At 50.7% G+C, this 26,624-nt stretch overlaps 1 protein-coding gene across 2 annotated transcripts in view; it reads right to left on the bottom strand.

The window, feature by feature from the left end:
- PRKAR1B (protein kinase cAMP-dependent type I regulatory subunit beta) overlaps positions 1-26,624 on the bottom strand; it is a 160,043-nt gene that overhangs the window by 49,243 nt on the left and 84,176 nt on the right. For both annotated transcript variants that reach the window (XM_021676288.2, XM_012451554.3), the window contains exons 5-6: positions 3,763-3,824; positions 2,602-2,648 (exon numbers count right to left, since the gene is read on the bottom strand). In XM_021676288.2, the coding sequence (XP_021531963.1) occupies positions 2,602-2,648; positions 3,763-3,824 (109 nt within the window). The remainder of the gene's footprint in view (positions 1-2,601; positions 2,649-3,762; positions 3,825-26,624) is intronic.

Raw genomic sequence — 26,624 nt, 5'->3', positions numbered from 1 at the left:
CAGTGGAGACCTATGAGGCTCCCAAGCCCACTGAGGGGAGGCCTGATCCTCGGTCATTTGCCGAAGTCAGTATCTATCAAAGCCGAGCAGCACACAGATGAGCTGGGCCTGGCGGGGTCTTGTGGGATGCGTAGGAGTTTGTGAGGCCAAGCAGGAATGAGAGCAGAGGGAACAGGAGAGGCAGAACCACAGTTAGGACATTCATTGGTTAATTTCCTGTTCTTGGTCCCTCTCCCCCATTAAGCCACACCCTCCCCCACACCAGGGCAGGCACCAGGTCCTCCCCCTCACAAGTGCCAGACACAAAGCAGGCACTCAATAGACATCCAGGAAAGAGAAGGCAGGAGAGGAGGGGACACGGTGACTCCAGGACCCAGAACGGAGAGGGCGGGGGAGGAGAGGACACCAGGACCCAGAGTGGAAAAGACAGGGGAGGGGACACAGTGACTCTAGGACCCAGAGTGGAGAAGATGAAGGAGGAGGTGACAGGGAGACACCAGGACCCAGAGTGCAGAGGACGGGGTGGGAGATGACACAGTGACACCAGGACCCACAGGGTAAACTGGAAGAGGAGCTGTGAGCAGCATAGATTTGGGGCTGGGTGGAAAGCAGTGAGTCCAGTTCACCCACCTACCCCACACCTCCCACAGAGGCAGCTCTGCTGACCACTAGGCAGGCCTGGGCTGCCAGCTGTCTCTGGGATCAGCCCTGCCCCTTCTGCTGGGGGCTGAGCCCCATTCCCTGTAGCTCCCCCATCAGGCCCTGGTGTCTGGACTCAGGGCACAACGGGGCCACCTCCTGGGACGGGCCCAGGCCCCAGGACGATGCCCAGATGGGACTCTGGCCGCATCCTCCTCTGTCTTCTCTATTTCCTGGGCTAGGATTTTTTTAAACCCAAAGCAAAGCCAGCAGGAGATGACTCTGTGGCCTGGCATCTGAGCCCAGGATTGACCCGCCGCGCTGCCCTCCGGCCTCCCCCTCCGCACTTCCTCTGAGGTCAGGCAGTTCCCGGGACCTTTGGCACCTGCCTCGGTTTCCGTCTTTGGGGGAGACAGGAGCACCCCACTCCCAAACACAAAGGTCTGCCCCAGAGGCCCGGTCTAGGGGCTCAGCTGTGGGTTCCAGCTCAGGGCAAAGAGAAACCTGGTTCTTTCTCTGCCTGCGCAGGCCGGGCCCGAGGCACGTGCCCCTCACAGGGAGGTGGGACCCCTGAGTCATTTCCTGTGCTATCAGCTCCGGAAGCAGAGTGGGGCTGTTCAGGTTCCCAGAAAAACGGCAGTGATGGGGGACAGACACCACGGCTGCCACGGAAATGAATGAGTAAACGGCCTCCCCAGAATAGCGTGGCCTGGACAGATGCACAGCTACCGGAGGCCAAACCTCGAGACGGCTCACGCTGGGCACCGGGGGTGGCATCGCCTGGACAGCGGAGTGCAGAGGCCGAGTCCTGGGGCAGGTGGACGAGGAGAAGGGCATGCAGGCGCCCCAGACTGAGCAACTCAGCCAGCCTGGGAAGCAGTGACCGTCTGCACTGGGGGCTTCCAGTCTGTGCAGAAAGGCCATAAAGAGATGGTCTCATGACATGCCATCACCATGAGCCGCAGAGGGTCCTGCGAGGGAGACGAGGGACATGTCTGCTGACACCCACTGGGAAGTGACATTTAACAGAGAGCAAAAGGGGTTCCCGGCAGAGGGGGGAGTGCACGCCGAGGCCCTGGGGCGGCCAGTGCAGGCAGATTCCAGGAACGGAGGGAAGATGGTGTCACTCAGGCCCTTCCCTGCCGATTGCGGGGAAGTCAGAGGCTCCGGCCTGATTCAAAGGGAAACAGACTCCTACGGGGTGTTTTCCCAGAGACCGCACCATCAGCTCTGTGCAGCAGCAAGGTCAGGCTGCCCCAGGAAACCAGTGGGGGCTGAGGGGCCTCAACGCCTTCACACCAGGGCACCAGGGCTCTGAACCGGACGTCGGAGAAGATGGGAGTCGGGCTCTGGAGAGGACCCGGCTGCGGGGCCTGGGGTGATGCCAGTGTCCCGGCCTGGCCACAGGGCATGAGACGGGATCTCCAGGGGAGGGGACGCTTCTCCTTCCAGAACAGTGGGAGCATCTCATAGAAGTGTGGGCCCCTTCAGTCTTGAGGCAAGCATGGGAAGATGACAGTGAGACTCGACTCAGGGCTTGGGCACTCCGAGTGGGGAGCCGAACGTGGGTGCAAAAGGCAGCTGTCATTCGACCGTGAATGGCCCTATGGGGTCTGGAAGCACACGACTCTCCCACCCACTTTGAGATGTTAATGTCCCACGTGGTGGGTGAGCCTGGTGTATTCACTGGCCTTTGATCTGGAGACACTGTTAGGTCAAACAGAACCCTGGCCAGCCCCCAGCAGTCCCAGCTCAGGGCAAGCCAAACAGCATCCCTGAGCCGCACCTGCCAGCATCGCCCTCGCTTCGCCCTGCACTTCTGATCCCCATCTTCTCCTCTAAGTGGCAGGAATCACTTTTCTGGATTAAAACATCAGAAACACTGCACTGCTGGGAACCTGGCGCTGCACAGAGGGTGAGTCTTCAAACTGGACATGCTCCAGAGACAGTCAGTATACTCACATCTACTTCTCCTTGATCAATTACATAGAAGTTGTCTCCTTCATTCCCTGTAACAAAAGAACCACAACAGATACAAAGTACATCAACACATATAAGTTACAGAGTTTCGCTTGCAAACAACTTTGCAACACTGTTGCATAGACCCTTGTCAAGCAAAATCCTGGGTGTAGTCAATTCTTTTTTAATGACAAGAACATTATGGAAACACTGAGTTGATTTGCTAAAGATCCTCTTCTCAAGTTTCATTAGTGAACTTTCTCTAGACAATGAGAGTTGGGTTTTTTTTTTCTGGTTTTTGGGTTTTTTTTCTGAGACGCAGTCTTGCTCTGTCACCCAGGCTGGAGTGCACTGGTGCAATCTCGGCTCACTGCAGCCTCCACCTCCTTGGTTCAAGCAATTCTCCTGCCTCAGCCTCCGGAGTAGCTGAGATTACAGGCACCTGCCATCACACCCAGCTAATTTTTTTTGTATTTTTAGTAGAGAGGGGACTTCACCATGTTGGCCAGGCTGGTCTCTAACTGGGATTACAGGTGTGAGCCACCTCACCCAGCCTAACAGTGAAAGTTTTATACATGTATGTGTGCATGTGTGTGTATATATCTATATATAAATACACAATTGTATATGACTTTGGTTTTATACACATATGTATATATTTTATTGTTACTTTACATTCAGCGTTATAGATAGATGTATCTTTTATACATACACATGTATACATGTATGTGTACACATACAGTACATATATGTACACATGGGCATATTATATGTGTGTGTGTAAGTGTCTATATATATACTTTTTAAATCTGAGACAGAGTCTCTCTCTCTGCCACCCAGGCTGCAGTGGAATATTGGGATCTCGGCTCACTGCAGCCACCTCCCAGGCTCAAGCATTTCTCCCCCAGCCTCCCAAGTGGCTGGAATTACAGGCACCCGCCACCATGCCCGGCTAATTTTTATTTTTAGTAGACAGGGCTTCACCCCATGTTGGCCAGGCTGGTCTCGAACTCCTGACCTCGGGTGATCCGCCCGCCTCAGCCTCCCACAGTGCTGGAATTCCAGACGTGAGCCATCACGCCCAGCCTTATACTTTTTTTTTTTTAAGTGCATAGTCCATTTTCCCCCTGTGGGCTTTGGCTCAGAGAAGCAGGCAGAACGTACCTTGCTGTATAACCGTCTCCCCAGCAATGTGAGTAACAGGAAACATGGCATCGAATATGTCACTGAAAAATAAAACACGCCAGATGAGGGCTGCAGGCGGCACGGGACCATTTAAAACCCTCCTCCCCTCACTTCACAGTCCCATTTAAATTGCTTTATAGTCATCAGGGGAAACGAGAAAATCATCAGAGCCTGAAGAAGAGAGACGGCGCTCTGAGCCCCAGCCCCGCCGCAGTGGTGCACACACAGCTTGCTGTTCTGGTTTTTACAGAAATGGGTCACACTGTACATGCATTTTGAACTCCATTTACAAAAACAAAAGTAACACTAAATTGTGAACATTTCTCCCATCCGTAAATACAGTTCTACTAGAATACAACCAAAAATCATGATGACGTGTTTTCTGCATTTTTTTTCCTTCCAGGGAGAACACTTTCAGTTGAAGGGGAATCCTGGGGCCCTCGACACAGAAGTGAGATGTGCGTTCGGAGCCTCTGTGGAAAACACAGCCGCTTTGTGACACGCAAACTCGAAGCAGGTGGGGCCAAGCCGAGGCTGTGCCAACCGAGCAGCCTGGACGCCAAGTGGACCATGCAAACGGGACCCAAGGGGCATGGGGGAGCTGGCAGAGGCACCCGGGAGAAGTGGGGAAGCACCTGTCAGCCAGGAGTCGAGGAGCACCTGCCCCAGAACACGGTGCTGGCGTCACACTCTTACCAACAGATGCAATAACTACCTTTGGAGACCAGGCCCCTCCGTGGGCCCTCAGCACCCCCAACATGATGCAGAGAAACCAGAGACCCAGGCGGGGATTGCACCCACTGAGACTCTCCCAGGACGGCCTCCTGCCTGCCCTGATGACTTAAAATGGACATTCTTGGAAACCTTTGCCACGCACAGGTGCTCCCTGACTCCCGGGAGTGGGAGCTGAGCTACCCAGGAAACAAACCTGAAATCAAAGGTCCAGACAACCCTGACCCTCCTGATGCCAGGGTCCAGAAATAAGTCATTCTTAAAATAGTGGCTGTTTTCTCTCTATTTAAGAAATGCTTCTTTTTTGAGTCCTTGTTCCCAACTTCACTGTCAACCCAGTTTCCTGTTTCCTCCGAGAGGGGGGCAGAACTATAGGAGGGGTCAGCGAATGGCAGGGCTGGGGGAAAGTCTGGGGGCCTCCACTGTCCTCTCACCTGGGGAGTGGTCAGCTGGTGCCAGGGCTGGGGCCACCACTGTCTTCCCACCTGGAGAGGGGTCAATGGTGGCAGGACTAGGGGAGACCTGGGGGGCCTCCACTGTCCTCCCACCTAGGGAGGGGTCAGTTGGTGCCAGGGCTGGGACCCTCCATTGTCCTTGCATCCGGGTGCTGGGGGCCTGGCCATGCTGCCCCAGCCCCAGCCCCGGGCACCTGGCCGCAATGGGAACGTTTTCTGGCCACGGCCTCCCTGCTGCACATCTGCAGGAGCTGTCCTGGCACTGCGTTCCAGCTGCATTTCTTCAAAACCACAAAGTCCGGGTTCTCAGAATGAACAGATCTTCAAGAAATCATTTCATAACTCCTCCCTCTTTTTAAAAAAATTTCAACTTGTAATGGTAAAATATTCCAGTAAATGCCATAAGTAATCAAACGGACACTGTGTACCCCTCGCCACCCAGCTTGGGACTACGCTGCCTTGGCCGCTCTCTCCTGGAAAGCTGACCGGCATCTCTGCTGCGGCTCCAGCCTTCTCCGGGCCCGGGTGTGGCGGGCAAAGGCCGCCTCCACCACGCTGGCTCTGTGTTGCCACTTCACACATTGTGGGCATCCATGATCACACACGTGTGCATCTGTGAAAAGGGTGCATTTCTAGTGACGTCTGTATCGCTGTGTGTCACTGACATAGACACCCTTTGCAATTCTGTTCTCTCTCTTCACACATACTTTCTGAAATGCACCTGGATAAAAACACAAATCTGGTAAGCTTCTTAACTCCTCTTTTTTTATTTTTAAGATGGAGGCCCCGCCTTTCACCCAGACTGGAGTGCAGTGGCGCTATCTCGGCTCCCTACAACCTCTGCCTCCCAGGTTTAAGTGATTCTCCTGCCTCAGCCTCCTGAGCAGTTGGGACTACAGGCGCCCACCACCATACCTGGCTAATTTTTATATTTTTAGTAGAGATGGGGTTTCACCATGTTGGTCAGGCTGGTCTCGAACTCCTGACGTCGTGATCCGCCTGCTGGGATTACAGGAATGAGCCACCGTGCCTGGCCTGCTCCTTTCGTCCTTCACGGCTGCCTAGTATTCCTTTTTCTTTTTTCTTCAGATATAGGGTCTCATTTTGCTGCCCAGGCTGGAGTGCAGGGGCGGGATCACAGTTCACTGTAGCCTTGAACTCCTGGCTTAAGGTACCCTCTCGCCTGAGCCTCCCGAGTAGCTGGGACTACAGGTACCTGCCGCCACACTTGCCTATTTTTTTCTTTTTTTTTAATAGTTGGGTCTCACTACATTACCCAGGCTGGTCTCCAACTCCTGGCCTCCAGCGATCCTCCCACCTTGGCCTCCCAAAGTGCTGTGATTACAGGCGTGAGCCGCTGCACCTGCCCCACCTGGCACTCTCTATATGAACACCCTTGTCCCTTTACCTGTTCCTGCCCAGATGGACGTTTCCAGTGCTTCCAGCTCCTGCCATCACAAGCTGGGTCATGATGGATGTAACGGACTCCCCGTGAAGAGGGGGAAGGTGAATGTGGCTGCACCCCAATAATCTGAGCCTCACATTCCACTCATGGGCTTCTCTGGAGCCTGAGCAAAAGCAGTGGTTGGCTGAAACCTTTCCTGGGAGGCTTCAGTCTCCAGACAGGGCTGTTCAGTCCTTGGTATCAATGAAAAACGGCTTTCCACACACCCAGGTGCCTGGGCCTGGCCCTGTTCAGACACCCACTCCTGGAGTGTCTGGGGTTTTTTTGTTTGTTTGTTTTTTGTTTTTTTGAGACAGTCTCACTCTGTCTCCCAGGCTGGAGTGTAGTGGTGTGATCTCAGCTCACCACAACCTCCACTTCCCGGGTTCAAGAAATTCTCCTGCCACAGCCTACTGCCCCACCCCACCCCCAAGTAGCTGGGATTACAGGCATGCACCACCATGCCCTGCTAATTTTTGTATTTTTAGTAGAGACAGGGTTTTTCCATGTTGGCCAGGGTGGTCTCGAACTCCCGACCTCAGGTGATCCACCCTCCTGGGCCTCCCAAAGTGCTGGGATTCCAGGCGTGAGCCACTGCCCCAGTCAGAGCGTCTCTTAAATGGCCTCACTGTGTCTGTCTGTTGGCCACACAGGTGTCCCTCAGCCCCCCATGTGTGAGCCTGCAGAGAAGCACAGTCCCCAGCTCTGAACAGCAGAGCCCAGAGAGCCCAGCCTCATCTACCAAAAAGGTCTGGGGGCCCCATTTTCCTTCAGAAGAAACTTTAATACCCCTATGTTGCCACCTCATTGCCGACAAAGGCCTGAACACAGGCGTCTCCTGGCAACGGCCCTGAGCTGCGGTCACTCTGCCCACGCCCCCACCACACGGCTTCACCCTCCTTTTCCACCGTCTGCCCCTTCCACACAAAACCCCAGGCCTTCCTCTCAGCACTTAATGGTATTAAAAGGCCCCGGTCTCTTCTGTCTGTAAAAAGAAAAACAGTTTTCTCTTCTAATCCAGCAGCCACTCTGAGAGGTTAAGTGAAGCAGCTGGCTCTGATTTTAAATCATCTCACATGTGGGTTGCCCCCCCCCCTGCCCACCACACTCCATCAACAAACACAGGTTCTGCATCGGGGCTGTGCTGGGTTCTGGGGACATAGAAAGCCCCCCAGCACTCAGGCCTGGTGAGAGGAACAAGAACGTGAAGACATTCCAGCCAGAGCTTCCTGCAGGGGCTGAGGGCAGAGCCCCCGGTCTGTCCCTTGCTCCATCGTCACCGGCCCCATGAGGTCAGAAGTGCTGTTCTGCCCACTTTCCAGATAAGGAAACAAGACACAACATAACTTCAGTCAAGGTCAGGAAGCCAGGAAGACATGAAGCCAGACTCCAGCCCCTGTCATCAGCGCTCCTGGACGGTCTGGATCCCCTGGGTGCACAGCCTTCCTCCACGCAGAGAACATGCCTCCCTCTCATCCATCCCTCCCTCTCTGTCTCTCTCCCTTCCTCTCTCTGTCTCTCTCTCCATCTGTCTGGCACGCTCTCTCCCTCTGTGCCCTGGACTGGTCTCTAAGCTGGGGGCTGAGAACCCGAGTGTCTGGGACGGACACCCCAGCCCTGTTTGGGCAGGCACCCAGTACGGAGCCCCTGCTATTTGGGCCAGGGCTGCCCAGCAGTGCTGGGTCAGGATGGTCTCCAGGAAATGGCCCGTCTTGGGTCCCAGTCTCACCTGGCCTGTGGCTCAGAAATCACAACCCTTTGAAAGCCCCCACCCACACCACTCCAGATCCCAGTGCCTCCCCTCCTGTAACACCTCACTCTGCGGATGATAGCTTTCGCCTCCCACAGCTGACTGAGCTCTGAGACGGAGACCACATGCTCACTGAAGGCTGCAATGTCCAGCCCAGGTCTGACTCAGAAGGTCCTCAGCACAATATGGATGGTTGAATGGGTGGATGGGTGGGTGGGTGGATGAATGCATGAGTGAATGGACACATGGATGGACAGGTGGGTAAGTAGATGAGTGGGTGGGTGGATGGACAGGTGGGTGGATGAACAAGTGGGTGGATAAACAGGTGGGTGAGTGGATGGATGGATGAATGGATAGATGGATAGATGGATGGATGGATGGATGGATGGACAGGTGGGTGAGTAGACCGATGGATGGATGGATGGATGGATGGATGGATGGATGGGTAGATGAACAGGCAGGTGAGTGGATGGATGGACAGGTGGGTGGACGAACAGGTGGGTGGGTGGATGGATAGATGAATGGATGGACAGCTGGGTGAACTGACAGATGATAGATGGGTGGATGACAGATGAGAAGAAGGAAGGAAAAAGGAATGGAAAATAGATGCCTGGAAGGATGGATGGAAAGATGGCACTGCCTCTTTAAGGACATTGCAACAAATATCAAAAGCTGTTCGAGTGGCCACCCTTGGGACCATCAGTTCCACATTTGGGAACTTAAGGAAACAATTAGATGACTATGAAGAGACGTGTGCATCATAATACTCACCGAAGCACTATGTGCATTAGACAAAAGCCCAAATGCACAGCAATAGAGGCTTTACTAAGTAAATCACAGCGCTTCTCAACAGCAGAACATTGTATGGGGTAGATACCAATAATGAGGAATAACGGTGTTGACAGTGTTGACTGTGAAAATAGGGTGTTGATGAAGGTGTACAATTTAAAAACACAACCACAAAATAAATAACCTGCAGGTTACACACCCTAAGCCCAACAGCAACTGTGGGGTGGAGAGGGGATGAAGTTGGGTCATTTTAATGTGCTTTTCTCTCTCTCTCTCTCTCTTTTTTTTTTTTTGATTACTTTACTGAACTGTATTTTCTAGTTTTCTGTAATTAAGTTATAAATCTATGTAATTTTTTAAATGAGGCCATTCATCATTGGAGAAAACCCTACACATATTCTTAAGGGCAGACGTGAGGCTCTTAACATTTTTAAAGCAGCCAAAAGAGGCAAAATGTGCTTCTCTGAGTGTGGCACAGACGCCAAGCCCACGACGCCCGAGGACGCGTACGGGATCAGAACCAGCAGCCCCGTTCACAGCCAAACTCGCCTTCAAAAGGCAAGTAGACAGCGCGCCAAGCTCAGCCCCTGAAATCACACACACAGAGTTGGACGTGAGTAACTCAGCCGATGCTTCTGCTCTGTGAATCCGCTCCAATACCTGCAGAGACGGGCCCAGCTCCCAGCACGAGGGGCGACCGATCCACATGGCACGCAGGGGGTGGAAAAGCCACGACGAGGCCTGCCTGGAAAACGCCACCATCTCCCAGAAATGCCACTTCCTCCTCCAGCAGCTCTGGGCCTCCCGAGCCAAGACAAGTGCAGGTGGGGACTTGCTCAGGAATGCTCACCTGAGAATGTTCCAGAAGCCCCTCCCCAGCCTGCAGAGACCTTCCCCAGCCCGGGGACAGGGAGGCCTGTGGAGCCAAGTGGGTGCAGTGCTGAGGTCCCCGCAGGGACAAGCAGGGCTGCCACCAAGTGGGCAGGGGACACCCAAGGACTCATCCACCACCCAGGGAACCAGACTGTGAGGTTCAGGTCAGCATGGGGATGGGAGGTGCAGGGCCCGCAGACGGGAGGGGAGCCAGGCCCAGACAGCAGACACCTGCAGACCGTGCACCCCACACCAGGACAGGCCAACGCAGGGCTGGGCACCTCTGCAGAGTCACAGAAAGCCTTTGTCCATGGTCAGGCTCCATCTGTCCAACCTCGGCCACTCAGGACTGTCTGCACACAAAATGCTCAGTAGCACCTACGACAGGATTCAACCGGCCTCATCAGCTCCAAGATGGTAGCACACAGCTAAGACCCGGGTCTTCTGACAAAAGGCTGGATTCAATGCCTTCCATCCGAGAACGCCCCATTAACACTCCCTCCTCTGAGCTTCACCGCCATGGGCTCCGTTACTGCCCCACTTCACAGACAAGGAGGCTGAGGCTTAGAAAGCTGATGTGGGCTAGACGTGGTGGGTGGCTCATGCCTGTCATGCAAGCACTTTGGGAGCCCGGACACCACAAGGAGGTGAAAGGATCACTTGAGCCCAGGAGTTTGAGACCAGCCTGGGCAACATATAACCAGACCCCAACTCTATAAAAAGTAAAAAAAAGAAAAAAAAAAGTTGGCTGGGCACAGTGGCTCACACCCGTAATCGCAACACTTTGGGAGGCCGAGGTAGGTGGAGAGCAAGAGTTTGTCTCAAAAAAAAAAAAAAGGAAAAAAATTAGCTGGGCATGAGAGCATGTGCCTGTGGTCCCAGCTACTCAGGAGGTTGAGGCAGGAGGATCACTTGAGCCCAGGAGTTTGAGGCTGCAGGAAGGCGAGATTGTACCACTGCACTCCAGCCTGGGAGACAGAGCAAGAGCCTGTAACTAAAAACAGAAAGAAAGAAGGAGAGAAAGAGAGAGAGAGAGGCAGAAAGAGAGAAAGGAAAGAAAGAGAAGGAAAAAAGGAAGGAAGGAAAGAAGGAAGGAGGGAGGGAGGGAGGGAGGGACGGAAAGGAGGGAAGGAAAGAGAGAAGCGAGCAAGCAGATGGCTGAGGCTGAGGCTGGGCCCAGACAGGGGCTGTGCCCTCCCACTGCCGAGACCCGCCCCCACCCCCAGCCCAGCCCTGCCCGCGGGTGCACACGCAGAACACACTGAGTGGGTCTCGGCCCCTCGTGGCACGACTGGCTGCAGGTACAGGCCCTGTCTGGAGCAGTGGGTCTTCGTCACGGGTCCCAGCCCCTGTGCTGGAGGCAGACACCCCGCTCTCACTGGCAAAACGAGGTCTCTCCAGACAGGTTCTCAGGGCCTGGGGGGGTCACAGCTCTCCATCAACCACAGACCACTGCGGATGGGGGGGCCTTCCTTCCCCCTCCACCTGCCCAGACTCATGTTTCCACCTCTGGGCAAACGTGGCCACCACCTGGGCCCCCCAGGCATGCCCGGCTCGCTTTGTCCTCACTGATCTGGGGGACCAGGGGACCAGATGGGAAACTGATGTGGCCCAGGGTCTTCCTGGAGACCTGTCCTGCCAGCCGGCAGGCTGTGGTCCTAGGAGCGCACTGTACCCAGTTCTGCTGCGGCGGCCACCAGACCCCAGTGCCACGTGCCGCCTTGGCTGAGGGTCCGTCCGCCTCCCTCCCTGCTGACGGCCACAACTTCAGAGCCCAGTGTTTTCCCTCCACACCCAGCTCTAAGGTATGGTTCCCAGTCGTTCCCACGGCATCAATGTTTTCAAAGGCACATTCAGGACAAGATCCGACCCTTGAGGCCAAAAGCCACCCATGAATTCCAACCTCATGTATTTTTAGGGAAAAATAAAAGTGCGCACGGGGTGAAGCATCTCAGGCCTTTTATTCCCCATCCAATAAAAACAGCCAAATGCTCATTGCAGGTAATTTAAACAAGGAAAATTTGGGGTTTTCTTGTTTATTTTAAAATCTAAACCCCACTACCCAAGCGCCTTTTTTTTTTTTTTTTTTTTTTTGAGACAGAGTCTGGCTCTGTTACCCAGGCTGGAGTGCAGTGGCACCATCACGGCCCCCTGCAGCCTCGACCTCCTGGACTCAAGCAATCCTCCCACCTCAGCCTCCCAAGTAGCAGGGACCACCAGCCCACACCACTGGCCCACACCACCACCCCCAACTAGCCAAGTGCCATTTTAAAAGCAAGCTAATTTTTGGCATGCAGATAAATGTGTTGACTGCAACCTGTTGGTCAGTCACTTGCTGAGATCATACTAGTATCAGGCCAGCTGGTCAAGTCCCACCCAGCCCTGTAGGTAAGAACAGTCACACTGGGTGATGAGTCCTTGTCACCAACTGTCACCCTGGTCTGTTCCAGATGCTCTCCTGGCCCCAGCCTTCCATCTGCTTCCTCCATCCTAGCAGGAGACAGAGCCTGGGCCTGTGAACTCGAGGGGTAGCAGCGGGCACCAGGCCCCTCCCAGAGCAGAGCCCAGGGCGTGGCAGGTCTGATGGAAAGCAAACCCCTCCTGGGCCCCATGCAGTGCTCACCCAGCTGGAACTCGAAGCCTCCCTCTGGGCAAAGGGCTGTATGGGAAAGCCTAGACGCCCTTCCCCGCCCACCGCACAGATGCCCCCATTTTCCTCTTAAAACATAGGCTCTTGAGCTGTGTTCACTTTCCCCAAGATGGGAGAGCCCCAGGGAAGCAAAGGCCCCACCCACTTGCCCCCATCCTCCTCCTGGGACCCCTTACCGTCCCCACCCAACCCAGGACCAGTGAAGGCTCCTCCCCTCCAGTGGTAAGTGCGGGGATGAGGGTAGGAGAGGTGGAGGCAGGGCAAGGTCCAGGAACACAGCCTGTAGACCCATATCCCTGCACTCAGCCACCCACTCAGTTCACAGGTGGCCACTGACACTGGGGCTGGGTCCTGCTGGGGCCATGGGGCAGCAAACCCCACTGTTCCAGACAGGATCACAGACCATGCATCCAGCAACGCTTGTGTTTTCTGGGACATCCTATTCCAGCATCTTTTCTTTAAACCTCAGGTGCAAATATGGAGCCCTCAGTTCATGACGCGCCATAATCTGTTCTTGTTTTATCTATACATTTATTCCTCTCTTCCCACAGCCCTCTTGGTCCACAGGCTCACATCTGTAATCCCAGCACTTTGGGAAGCTGAGGTGGGCAGATCATGAGGTCAAGAGATGGAGACCATCCTAGCCAACATGGTGAAACCCCGTATCTGCTAATAATACAAAAATTAGCCGAGTGTGGTGCTGGGTGCCTGTAATCCCAGCTGCTCGGGAAGCTGAGGCAGCAGGAGAATTGCTTGAACCCGGGAGGTGGAGGCTGCAGTGAGCTGAGATCGTGCCACTGCACTCCAGCCTAGGTGACAGAGCAAAACTCCGTCTCAAAAAAAAAAAAAAGAAAATAAAATAAAAAGATATCCGAGGTCTCCCCTTTCGTTTGTATGTTTTCTCTTAAAACACAGAATCTTAAGCTGCGTGCATTTAACCAAAAAACGGTATCATGCTGCAGATTTCATGCTGTTTCTTCATTTTCTTCATGGAGTCCACATACCCTAGATCTGATCTGCCCATGTGACCACGCTGCCTGCCACGTGGGGCTGCGGCTGGGAACTGCTGTTCGTGTGTGTTTCCGTTCCCCTGATCCCTAAGCGCAGAGCTGCTCTTCAAGGGCTTCTTCTCTGTTGTGCTTCCTCTGCTTCCTGTGCATATCCTGTGCCCATCTTGATAGCGGGGTTGGTACCTTCTTTCCTGCTGATTTGCAGAAATTTTTCAAATGTTTTAGATACCAGTTGCTTGTTGAGTTCAGATAGTGCAACTATCCTCTTACACAGTCACCTGTTAACTTCTCCATGATGTCCTTCATTAAGCAGACATCTTTCCTCTGATGTAATCTCTTTTTTTGATTTATGGTTTGTGCTTTGTGGGTTTTATTTAAGAAAGGATTCCCTGGTTAGGCGCGGTGGCTCATGCCTGTAATCCCAGCACTTTGGGAGGCCAAGGCGGGCGGATCACAAGGTCAAGAGATTGAGACCATCCTGGCCAACATGGTGAAACCCTATCTCTACTTAAAAATACAAAAATTAGCTGGGCGTGGTGGCGTGCGCCTGTAGTCCCAGCTATTTGGGAGACTGAGGCAGAAGAATTGCTTGAACACGGGAGGCAGAGGTTGCAGTGAGCTGAGATCACACCACTGCACTCCAGCCTGGCGCCTGGCAACCGAGCAAGACTCTGTCTCAATTTTTTCAAAAAAGAAAATGAAAAAAGAAAAAAAGAGAAAGGATTTTGCCACAACCAAGTAATGAAATACTCTCCAACATGTCTGCCTGGGCTGCCATCACAGAACGGCACAGGACTGGCAGCAAGACCCTGGCTCAAAAAACAAGGGAGGTCACATGGGAGTGGGGTGGGCCCTAATTCAGTATGATCGGTATCCTTATGGAAGGAGGAGACTTGGACGCACACAAGGGGAGCACAGTGTCCACGCACAGTGAAGAGTCAGACGCAGGTGCAGGGGGAAGCTGATATGGCCCCTACAAGCCAAGGAGAGGTCGGGTCAGATCCCCACATGCAGCCCTCAGGGAAACCAGCCCTGCCCACACCTTGACGTCTGGCCTCTAGAAGCATGAGACTCTAGATCACTGCTGTTGAGGCTGAGTCTGCCATTCTGTTATGGCAGCCCGAGAAATGAATAGTGTTTTAAGCATAGCTGCTCATTTAATTCTCACAACAACCTTGTGGTATGTATGATCATCACTCCCCCATCCTCACGTACACATGGGAGCAGGACGAAAGAGCACAGAGAAGTTAAGGAACCTGCCCAAGGTCGCACAGCTAAGGAATGGTGGCGCCAGGATTCAAAACCAGGTGATCTGGCTCCAGAGTCCTTGTCTTAACCACTACCCTAAACCGCCTCTTGCATCTATTACATGTTGAGCACCCACGTGTGCGTGCAGCACCTCTCAGCTCTCCGTCCCGCGCCACTGTTCCGCCATCCCTTCCTTCAGGGCACCTGGCTCCTGTATGACCAGGGCTTCCTGCTGAGCCGCAGCTCTGGGTAGGGGAAGCTCCGTCTTCTTTGTCCTTCTGTTTCAAAGATGACTTAGCTGTTTGCAAACTTTATTCTTTCCTTCCCTTTTTCTTTTTGTTGTTTTATTTTGTTTGTTGTTGTTTTTTAGGGACAGGGTCTCATTCTGTTACCCAGGCTTGAGTGCAGTGGCAGGATCATAGCTCACTGCAGCCTCAAACTCCTGGGCTCAAGTGATCCTCCTGCCTCAGCCTCCTGAGCAGCTGGGCCTACAGGCACGTGCCACCATCCCCACCTACTTTTTTTTTTTTTTTTTACAGAGATGGGGTCTCGCTGTGTTGCCCAGGCTGGTCTCAGACTCCTAGGTTCAAGCAATCCTCCCGCCTCGGCCTCCCAAAGTGCTGGGACTACAGGCATGAGCCACTGCACCCTGCCCATTCATATTTCTGAATGTGTTTACTGCCTCACAATATTCCAGCTGCAGTTTCAAGCGGGGTTTCTTTGAAGGTAGAGATTAATGTGAGGGAGAAATGACATCATCACGTTGAGTCATCCCGTCCAAGAACACAGGTCGCCTCCCCCTATTCAGATCGCGTTTTAGATCTTTCTAGAGGTTTAAAACTTTCTCCCCAGAGTCTCACGTAATCTGTGTCATGCACATTCCCCTTTTCAGCGGCTGCTGCCCTTGTGAATGGAATCGTTTCAATTCTATTCTCCCCATACTTCTTGCCTGAATCTCTTCTCTCATTCCCTGCACCCACCCAGCCCCCGGGGTTTCCTTTTGCTTTTTTCTTTTTCTTTCTGTTGAGACAGAATTAATATCTTCATTGTGATGGGAAGGAATCTATATCTTTTAATTTTTTTTTAATTGACAAAGAAAAAATGTGTATTTTTTGTGTGGATCCCTCGAGCTTCTTAATGCTGATTTCTGTAAGCTTGCACCAACCCTGCTGAACACGCATAAGAATTGAAGAGCTGTTCTGTGTATTCTATGCTGATATTTCCATAGAGATGATCAAATTTGTCTTCTCTCTTCCCTTCCAATTCTGACTCCTTTTATTTTTCTTTCTTTATAGCATTGCCAGGACCTCCCAAAGCACATTTAAATCATGAGAGCCATGAGAGCCTCACCGTAGCCCCTCCCTTAAAGAGCATGTAGCCAAAGAGTCTCCATGAGAACGTTTGCTCTGTGCTGGGTATGTATGACCTTTACCGAGTTAAGAAGTGACCCTGTTCTTAACTTGCTAAGAATTCATGCAGTAGTTGTTGAGCTTTATCAAAACTTTTTCCAACACCCATGTGGCGTGTCATTCACTCTTTCTCTACAATCTACTAGTACGGTGATTTGCGTGGATAGAGTATTCTGAGGTTGAACCATCCTTGAACTCTGGATAATCTCCACCTGATCACAGTACAGCACACACAATGATGTAGCAGCTTCCTCTGGTTTTCTATTTTGTCTAGCAATTTGAGAGGAACAAAGAGTTTGCTGACGATGTTTGAAAGAACTCACCAGTGAAACCACTGGGAAGAAGCCTTTGGAAGGAAAGGTATTTGGTTACTGTTTCAATTTACTTAAATGCTTCCAGATCTCTTCGGGTTTCACATTTCTTCATGTGCCGATACTGATGCTATTTTCAAAATCATCTCCCAACACTTAAAAATTGAGAAAATTCACGAAATCCAAATTGTTGGCTTTACTTTGAAAAAAGAAGATAAAAAGGAAAGTCTGGCAACACAGGGACCTTGTACTCCCAAAGCAGGAATTCAGCTCAACCCCACTTTGGAAGGAGCATGACCCTCTCCAATCTGCCACAATTCGCAAGAGCTCCACATTTTCCACTTAATTCCTAAACCCCCAGGATCCCAAGCTTGCAACCCTTCCCTAAAGGGCTCACTACTGAGGGGGTGACAGATGCTTATGTGGGGTGACAACACACGAGGTGGGGTCTTCCTTCCTGGCCGTCACCTCACCACGTCTGGTACAAGTCCCAATGTTGCCTGGAGGGATGCAGGGGACTGAGTCTCTGAAAAGTTAATCCATCTGTAAAATGGGCAGCACAGTAACACGCTCAGCCTCTAGTGCTGCTGGGAAGACTCAGTGATCACGAAGCTTGTGAAGTGCTTGGCAGAATAAGGGGCTCCCACGGTCAGCAGCTGCTGTCGTAGTTTCTGCTGGTTCCAAGTCTCACGCAGCCGCTCCCCCAGTGCTGCTAGAAGGTTCACACATGTCCCAGAATCCCCCAGGAGTGATGCAAATGAAGCAGCCTGTGCCCGGATCTCAGCCAGTCTCGCCGCCTTTCTGGCTTTTTTAATCCTTTTTATTGGCTTCCATTGCTAATATATCATGGAACTGCAGCCTGAGGGCCCGACAGGTAAACACCTCCCTGCCCTCACCCGTGCAGAGAAACCCGCCGAAGCAAACAGGTTCAGCCAGTTTGCAGAGCCGAGGCCGCCTGAGGGGGACGGCGGAAAGGGCGGGGACCCACAGCCCCTCAAAGCTGCACCTCAGACCTGAGCCCAGGTGCTGCCAAGGCTGGGGAGGCAGTCAGAAGCGCAGCGAGGTGGGGGTGCGGCGAGGACCCCACGGCACACGGGGCCTCCGGCTCGCTCCTCCCACTCCGACAATGTCTGCCTGAGGCTAAAGAAAAAAAGAAAGAATTTTTGTGACTTTTAAATAAAAGCATCGCGACACTGACCTGGGAGAACATGAACGTGCCGGGATCACATCCGGTCATGAAGGAGGCAGACTGAGTTATTAGCACTTCCAACATTGCTGATCTTTAGGTTGTTTATAACTCTCTATTTTGAAAATCTTTAAACCTTCTTAGGGATGGAAGCGGGGTGTCAGAGCCAGGACACGTGTTGACATCCGCCCTCCCATAATGTCAAAGAGCAAAGCACGCAGAGGCACATATGCACCAACAGCAGGTCTGCAGAGAATGCACATATGTGAACTGACAAGGAGCAGACGGGAATGATGAGTGAAGAAAACAGGAAAACAGAACGTTTACAATAAAAGGACCCCAGCGAAAGTAGAACACTTGTTCCAGTGCATACTAATACGTTTTCTGACTTTTCCTGGTTTTCAACATGACACTATCGGGGGGAAGACCGGCTTGCCCCATCTCCGTTCTCCTTTAGAAGTAGTTCTAGGCAGACAGCCCTGGCCATGGAAAAACCTCTCTCCACTGCTGATTTAAACGTTAGGTCAATGTTACTTAAGGAAAGGAAGTGCCCTAACCCTCGGGCAGACCCCGGGTGCTGGCATCACGGTTTCATCTCTTCTGTCCCAGCCCAGGATCTAGGGTTCCCATCTGCTGGGAGCCCAGCGCCCCCGACACAGCGTCCTGGCCTGTGTTTAGCTTCCTCCGCTGTTTAGGTAAAGGTCTGTTCCATGTCTCTGTTGACTGCAAGTTTCCAAATAATTCTCTCTAAATAACGTTAACTCGGTCCTGGCCGTCGTGGGAAGCAGGGCTCCTGCTCCCAGCTGGGGCATCGACAGCACAGCGTTCACAACCCCCGGGGACCCCTCGGCCACACTCTTGACTGTGCGTTTGGCTCCTAACCACAAATGTGTGGTAACAACAATTCTCAACTTGGCCAAACTTTAGTCATGTTCCAGAACCTTGTAGGCCCATCTGCACTTCCTTGTAAAATAATCCTGCCAAATCAATTCAGCCAGAACCGATCACCCACCATGATCAACATCTGATCACCTTCGATATCTGATCATCCTCGGTATCTGATCAGGCTCCTCAACCCTGCCATCCCCTGGGGAACGTCTGGTCACCCTGGCCTGTCTTCAGCAAGAATCCTGTTCGGTCAGTTTAGCCAGAACCCCCAACTCCTGATGTTTCCTCTTGGTCATTTTCCATCCACTGTCCCTTGGGTGGGAATTCCCACGTTCTCATCTCATATTCAGAGGCAAGCCAAGCTCTACCACAAGACCCCGTTGCAGTGGTCCCTGTACCCAGAGCAGTGGCCCGGAGTGCAGTCTTCTTTACCACGCTTTCACACACGTCACTGAATAACGTTTTCTTGGCATTAGAGAGAGAAGCATGTGAATGCCCAGAGTTCGGGGCAGGGAATGAATCTATGGAGTTCCAGAAGGGGCTTGTACCTAAAGGGAGTACCCCCAAGGGAGGTCCAAGCCAAGTGTCCGCTCTACCCTGTGGATCTAGGGAAGGAGGTGGAGGATGGGAAATTCCTTTGGCCCATTCCTGGCCTTCCAACCAGAATGGTCAGTCCACGCCTCTGGCTATGGCGCCCAGCCTTGGATGTTCACGGTAACTCCAGATACCCAGGCCAGCCTTGAGCTTCTGAATCAGAACCCGCTTTGGGTGGAGACCAGCACTTGCAGGCTTAGGTTGGCGAAAGCAAACTTTTATCTTAAAAATGTGCATGCTGGCTGGGCATGGTGGCTCACGCCTATATTCCCAGCACTTTGGGAGGCCGAGGTGGGTGGATCTCCTAAAGTCAGGAGTTCAAGACCGGCCCGGCCAACATGATGAAACCTGTCTCTACTAAAAATACAAAAATAATCCAGGCATGGTGACATGCCCCTGTGATCCCAACTACTCAGGAGACTGAGGCAGGAGAATCGCTTGAACCCGGGAGGCAGGAGTTGCGTGGAGTAAGGTCGTGCCACTGCACTCCAGCCTGGGCAACAGAGTGAGACTCTATCTCAAAAAGAAAAAAAAAAGAGTACATGCTCTTTTAATGGTTTTTTCCCCCCTAGTATTTCCTCTACAGAAGCAACTTAAAAATATATATAAGATGTGGCTAGCAGGCTGTTTATCACAGAGCTGCCTATAGCCATGAAGGTTTGAAATATGCAATAGTTGGTGATTAGTTAATTAAGTTACAGAATGGAATACAAGAGGGCCTTATAACACAGTGCTGTAGATACACATCCATGGAGACTGGATGATGTTCACTATGGGTCTGTTAAATTTAAAAATGGGTCATAAGGCAAAATCTGATCAAACTAGAAGGAGAAAAAGACGAATACACTATTATAGTTTAAGACTTTAACACCCCTCTGCTAGTTATCGACAGATCCAGTAGGCAGAAAATCAGTAATCTAGTTTGAAAAATTACACATAGAAAAATAAAAAAGAGGATCAGTAAGAACATAGATGAACCGAACAGCACCATCAGTTAACAGGATCTAATTGATATTTACAGACCCCTTCATCAAGCAGGAGCAGACTGCACATTCTTCTCGAGCTCACATGAAACACCTACCAAGACAGAAAACATTCTGGGCCATAAAATATCCCTGAACAAACGTAAAAGAACACAAATCACACATCGCATGCTCTCACACCAGAATGGAATTAGACTAGAAGTCAGTAACAGATAGATAGGAAATCCAAAATAGTGGGAGATTAAATAACACACTTCTAAATAACACATGGGTCAAAAAAGAAGGCTCAAGAGAAACTGAGAAGCGTTTTGAATGAAATGAAAATGAAAACAGAACGTGTCATAATGTGCAGGACGCAGCCAAAGCACTGTTTAGAGGGAAATCCGTAGCACTGAATGCATGTGTCAGGGAAAGATCCCAAATCAGCAACCTAAGCTTCCATCTTGGGAAACTACAGCAAGAAGAGGAAATTCAGTCCAAAGCAACAAAGAGGAAAGTAAGAATGAAACTTCAGACAGAAATAAACGGAATTGAAGATAGGAAAATACTAGAGAAAACCAGCGCAGCCAAAGCCTCTCTAATTTCAGAAATGAAGGAAGGGACATCACTACAGATGCTACAGACATTACAAATAAAATAATATTATGAGGCTGGGTGCGGTGGCTCACACCTGTCATCTCAACACTTTAGGAGGCCGAGGCAGGTGGATCACCTGAGGTCAGGAGTTCTAGACCAGCCTGGCCAACATGGTGAAAACCTGTCTCTACTAAAAATACAAAAAATTAACCAGGCATGATGTCAAGTGCCTGTAATCCCAGTTACTCAGGAGGCTGAGACAGGAGAATCACTTGAACCCAGGAGGCAGAGGTTGCAGTGAGCTGAGATCGCACCATTGCACTCCAGACTGGGTGACAGAGTGAGACTCCATTTCTAAAAATAAATAAATAAATAATCAATGGACATGAACCACCACGTCAACAAGCTGAAGAAAGAAAACCATATGATCACACCAATAGATGCTGACAAAGCACTTGACAAAATCTAATACCCATTCATGATTTTTTTTTTAATTAGCGAACTAGAATTATAGGGGAACCTTACACTTAACAGTGAGAACTCAAGCCTACCCTGCTAAGATCAGGAGCAAAGTAAGGATGTCCTTTCTCACCGCTCCTATTCAGTATCATACTGGAAGTCGTAGCCAATGCCATGAGACAAGAAAAGGAAGTAAAAGGCATACATATTGGGAAGGAAGAAATAAAACTGTCTTTCTTCACAGAGGACATGATCGTCTATGTAGAAAATACAAAAGAATCAACAAGAAACAAACAAACAAAAAACCTCCTGAAACTTGTAAGTAATTATAGCAAGTTTACAGTATACAAGGTTAATAAACAAAAGCCAATTGCCCTCCTGTGAAAGCAATGAACAGTTAAAATTGGAAATTAAAAACACAACACTATTTATATTAGCACTAGAAAAGAGAAATACTTAGAAACCTAACAAAATATACAAAAGATATATATGAGGAAAACGACAAAACTAGTCTGCTGAAAGGAATCAAAGATCTAAGTAAATGAGGAGATATTCTATGTTCATGGATAGACTCAACATTGTCAAAATGTCAGCTCTTTCCAATTTCTCAACAGATTCAACAAAATCCCTATTAAAATCCCATAAAGTTATTTTGTGGATATCAACAAACTGATTCTAAAGCTTATATGGAAAGGCAAAAGACCTGAATAGCTAAAACAACATTAAAAAAAAAAAAAAGACTAACACTACCCAACTTCAAGACTTACTATAAAGCTATAGTAATCAAGACAGCATGGTATTGATGAGAAAATACACAAACAAATCAATATAACAGAATAGAGAGCTCAAAGGTACATCTACACAAATACAGTAAGCTGCTTTTTGACATAAGAGCAAAAGCAAATTAGCAAAGAAAGGAAAATCTCTTCAACAATGCTGGAACAACTGAATATCCCCGGGAGGCAGGGAGATCAAGACACAGACCTTACACAAACTAACTCAAAATAGATCTCAGATATAACTAAATCTAGTAAAGCTTCTAGAAGATAACATAGGAGAAAATCTTAATTACCTTCAGTTTGGTGACAACTAATTTATTTATTTATTTGTTTGTTTATTTAGAGATGGATATCATATCATGCTGACCAGGCTGGTCTCAAACTCCTGAGCTCAAGCCTCCTAAAGTGCTGGGATTACGGGTATGAGCCACCACACCTGGCCTTGGTGACAACTTTTTAAATACAACATCAAAAGCACAGTCCCCGAAAAAAAATAAGCCAGACTTCATTGAAATGTAAAACTTCTGCTTCATCAAACACAGTTAAGAGACTGAGAAGACAAGCCACAAACTGGGAGACAATATTTACAAAATGCATGTATGATAAAGAGCTTATATCTACAATATGCAAAGAACTCTTAAAACTCAACAATAAGGAAACAAACCACCCAATTTAAAAATGGGCAAAAGATCTGAACAGACCCGTCACTGAAGATTTACTGATGGCAAATAAGCACATGGAAAGATGTTCCACATCTTATGTCATTGGGGAACTGCAAATTAAAACAACCATGTAGATACACTACACACCTATTAGAATGACCAAAACCCAGACACTGACATTGCCAAATGCTGGCGAAGGTATGGAGCAACGGGAACTCACACATTGTTGGGGGAATGCAAAATGGTGCAGCCACTTTGGAAGTCAGTTTGGTGGTTTCTTTAAAAAGCTAAACATAGGGCCAGGCACGGTGGCTCACGCCTGTAATGCCAGCAGTTTGGGAGGCTGAGGTGGGTGGATCACGAGGTCAGGAGTTAAAGACCAGCCTGGCCAACATGGTGATACCCCATAAAAATAAAAGAAATTAGCCAGGCGTGAAGGCAGGCACCTGTAATGCCAGTTCTCGGGAAGCTGAGGCAGGAGAATCACTTGAACGTGGGGAGTGGAGGTCATAGTAAGCCGATATCATGCCACTGCACCACAGCCTGGGTGACAGAGCGAGACTTAGTCTCAAAAAACAAAAGCAAACAAACACTAAACATATTCTTGTCATAAGATTCGGTAATTGTGTCCCTTGGTGTTTACCCAAATGAGTTGAAAATGTATGTCCACACAAAAACCTGTACATGGATGTTTATAGCAGCTTTATTCAGAAAAAATTGAAGCCGCCAGTTCAGTAGGAGAATAGATAAATAAACCGTGGGCCATCCAGACAATGAATATTATGCAGTGAGAAAAGAAAGGGGCTATCAAGCCACAAAAACATACAGAGGAACCCTTAATGTGTGTTGCTAGGTGAAAGAGGCCATGACTCCAACTCTAGGACATTCTGGGAAAGGCAAAGGGGAAGACGGGGTGAACAGGCAGAGCACAGAGGGGTCTCACAGCAGGGAAACGATGACTCTGTGTGATTGGATGATGGCGGACACACATCATTCTCTGTTTGTCCAAACCCACAGGATTACGATGGCTGAGCCCCAGTGCGAACTATGGGTTTAGCTTATACTGCATCAATATGGGTTCTTCAATGACAGAGGAAACTGAAGGGACGGAGTGATATGGGGACTCTGCACTTTCTGCACAATTTTTCTTTAAATCGAAAACTGCTCTAAAAAATAAAATCTATTTATTTATTTTTAGATGGAGTCTCACTCTGTCACCCAGGCTGGAGTGCAGTGGAGCAATCTCAGCTCACTGCAACCTCCGCTTCCTGGGTTCAAGCAATTCTCCTGCTTCAGCCTCCCGAAAAGCTGGGATGACAGGCACCCACCGCCATGTCTGGCTAATTTTTGCATTTTTAGTAGAGATGGGGTTTCGCCATGTTGGCCAGGCTAGTCTTGAACTCCTGGCCTCAAGTGATCTGCTTGCCTCAACCTCCCAAAGTGCTGGGATCACCGGTGTGAGCCACCGTGCCTGGCCACAAGTCTATTCCATTACGAAACAGGTTACAAAGCACTATGTGTGACAGAGCTTGGATCTGTGTCCCCACCCAAATCTCGTGTCTGATTATAATCCCCCATGTTGGAGGTGGGGCCTGGTGGGAGGTGACTGGATCGTGGGGGTGCTTCCCTCTTGGTTTCCCCCGTCCCTGAGACAGTGAGTGAGTGATAGTGAGATCTGGTTGTTTCAAAGTGTGTAGCCCCTCTACGCTCACTCTCTCTCCATCTTCACTCTCTCTAGCTCCTGCTTCCACCATGTGAGACGCCTGCTCCCCCTCACCTTCTGCCATGACTGTAAGCTCCCTGAGGCCTCCCTCCCCAGAAGCAGATGCCAGCACCATGCTTCCTCGACAGCCTGCAGAACTGAGTCAATTAAACCAATTTTCTTTATAAATTGCCCAGCCTCAGCTATTTCTTTATAGCAATGCAACTGACTAATACAGTGGAACACTCAGATTTTCCTAAATACATTTCCTAAATAAATACTTCCTAAATAAATACGGTAAATGGAAATTTATGCACCATGGTGTGGCCCACACTGGGCATAGAGGGTGACCTGGGAATCACGGTACACTTTGTATTTTTTTGCCCACAGAGTAGAATGAATAATGTACTCTCTGACTTTTCTTGTGACTGGCATGCATTACTTTTGTAATTAGAAAAAAATTAATCTGGCTGAGCGTGGTGGCTCATGCCTGTAATCCCAGCACTTTGGGAGGCCAAGACAGGAAGACCATTTGAGGTCAGAAGTTAGAGACCAGTCTGACTAACACAGTGAAACCCTGTCTCTACTAAAAAAAAATTTTAAAAAAATAGCCAGGTGTGGTGGTGCGTGCCTATAATCTCAGCTACTCAGGAGGCTGAGGCAGGAGAACTGCTTGAACCCAGGAGGTGGAGGTTGCAGTGAGCCAAGATTGTGCCACTGCACTCCAGCCTGGGTGACAGAGTGAGACTTCATCTCAAAAAAGAAGAAGAAGGAGGAGGAGGAGGAGGAGGAGGGGAGGGAGGGGGGAAGGGAAGGGGGGAGGAGGAAGAAGAAAGAAGAAAGGAAGAAGAAGAAGAAAGAAAAAAATAAATCTGATCTTGGAAAGAAAGAAAAAGGAAAGAAAAAGTGAACTTTTCTTTTTTTAGAGACAGGGTTTCTCTGTGTCCCCTAGGCTGGATTCCAGTGGCGTGATCATAGCTCACTGCAGCCTTGACCTCCTGGCACCAGCGATCCTCCCACTTCAGCCTCTCAAGTAGCTGGGGCTACAGGTGCAGCACCATGCTCAGCTAATTTTTATTTATCTTTTTGTAGAGACGGGGTCTTGTTACATTGCCCAAGCTGGTCTCAAACTCCTGGGTTCAAGCAATCCTCCCACTTAGGCTCTCGAAGTGCTGGGATTCCAGACATGAGCCACAGGGCCTGGCCCCAAAAGAGAATATTTTAATCAGCATTGGCAGAGGGCCGCAGTGAGAGCGGAGGGATCTGGGGTTCACTAAGAGCTCACGGGGAGCTTTTGAGGGCTTCACTCTCACCGGACAACACCCTGTTTCACAGGGTGCTGAGGCTGAGACGCAGTCATGACTCCCCCATGCCTGAGGATGCATAATGACTGAGCCAGGTGCAGACCCAGGTAGTCAGACAGCAACAGCCAACTCTACACGGTTAGCCCCCAATCCGTCAGGAGTGCAACGCCAAACATCACACTGCCCGGGGCACCCCAGTACTGGGCTTGACAGCAGAGGATGCTTCCAATCGTCCTTTCTAAGGAGGACACCAACACCCCCCAGGGTGGGGCAGGGGCTCAGGCGCTCTCCATCCACAGCACCACCGCCCAGCTCATGCCCACCCTTCCCGGCCACTCAAGCTTGGGCAGCCTGGAAAATCCAGGCTACAACTGCCGGCACTCAACTCTACTCGGCCTTCACGGGTACTTTGAGTGAATGCCCGTTACCCAGGAGCAGGCCTGTGCTGGGCTCCAGGTGGCCAGGAAACAGGGCACAACAACTCCCGTCTCATAAAGGCACCGGCAAAACAGGGGTGAACGCCAAATGGGTGGGGCCCTTCCCTTCTGACTGTCATTCACTCATTCAACAAACACGGGCCGAGCCCCATCACAGAAGGAACAGCGGAGGGGAGTGGGACTGAACCACCCCTTGTCTCCCCAGAAACCCTGCGAAAGGGACCCGTGCCACCTCATAGCCAGCAATCCATGGCGACGTGGCTTCCTGGGCTCAGAGTGCATCAGACACCCCAGGGCAGCGAGCGGGTTTTGCTGTTTGCTCAACCAGACGCCGTGATGGGCTCTGCGGGCACCGGATCCGCCTCTGCATCCCACATGCCGGACCCAGCCCGGAGCTGGAAACCTCATGAGAACCTCTCGGTGCTGAGCAAGTCAAAACCGGGGACGCGGCACCAAGGGGAAGGGAAGGCAGGCTGTGAGGCAGGAGCCACCAACGGCCAAGGCAGGCTCAGGTCAGCAGAGGGCAGGCGGGGTCCCCTCCAGAGGCCTCTCTCCAGGCTGAGATGCAGGATCTTTCTTCTCCGAGGATTTCATTCCTGG

Source organism: Aotus nancymaae, unplaced genomic scaffold (assembly GCF_030222135.1).
Source record: "Aotus nancymaae isolate 86718 unplaced genomic scaffold, 86718_ANA_hifiasm-v0.15.2.pri h1tg000015l_1, whole genome shotgun sequence".
Lineage (NCBI taxonomy): Eukaryota > Metazoa > Chordata > Mammalia > Primates > Aotidae > Aotus > Aotus nancymaae.
This window is presented reverse-complemented; position numbering and strand designations above follow the sequence as displayed.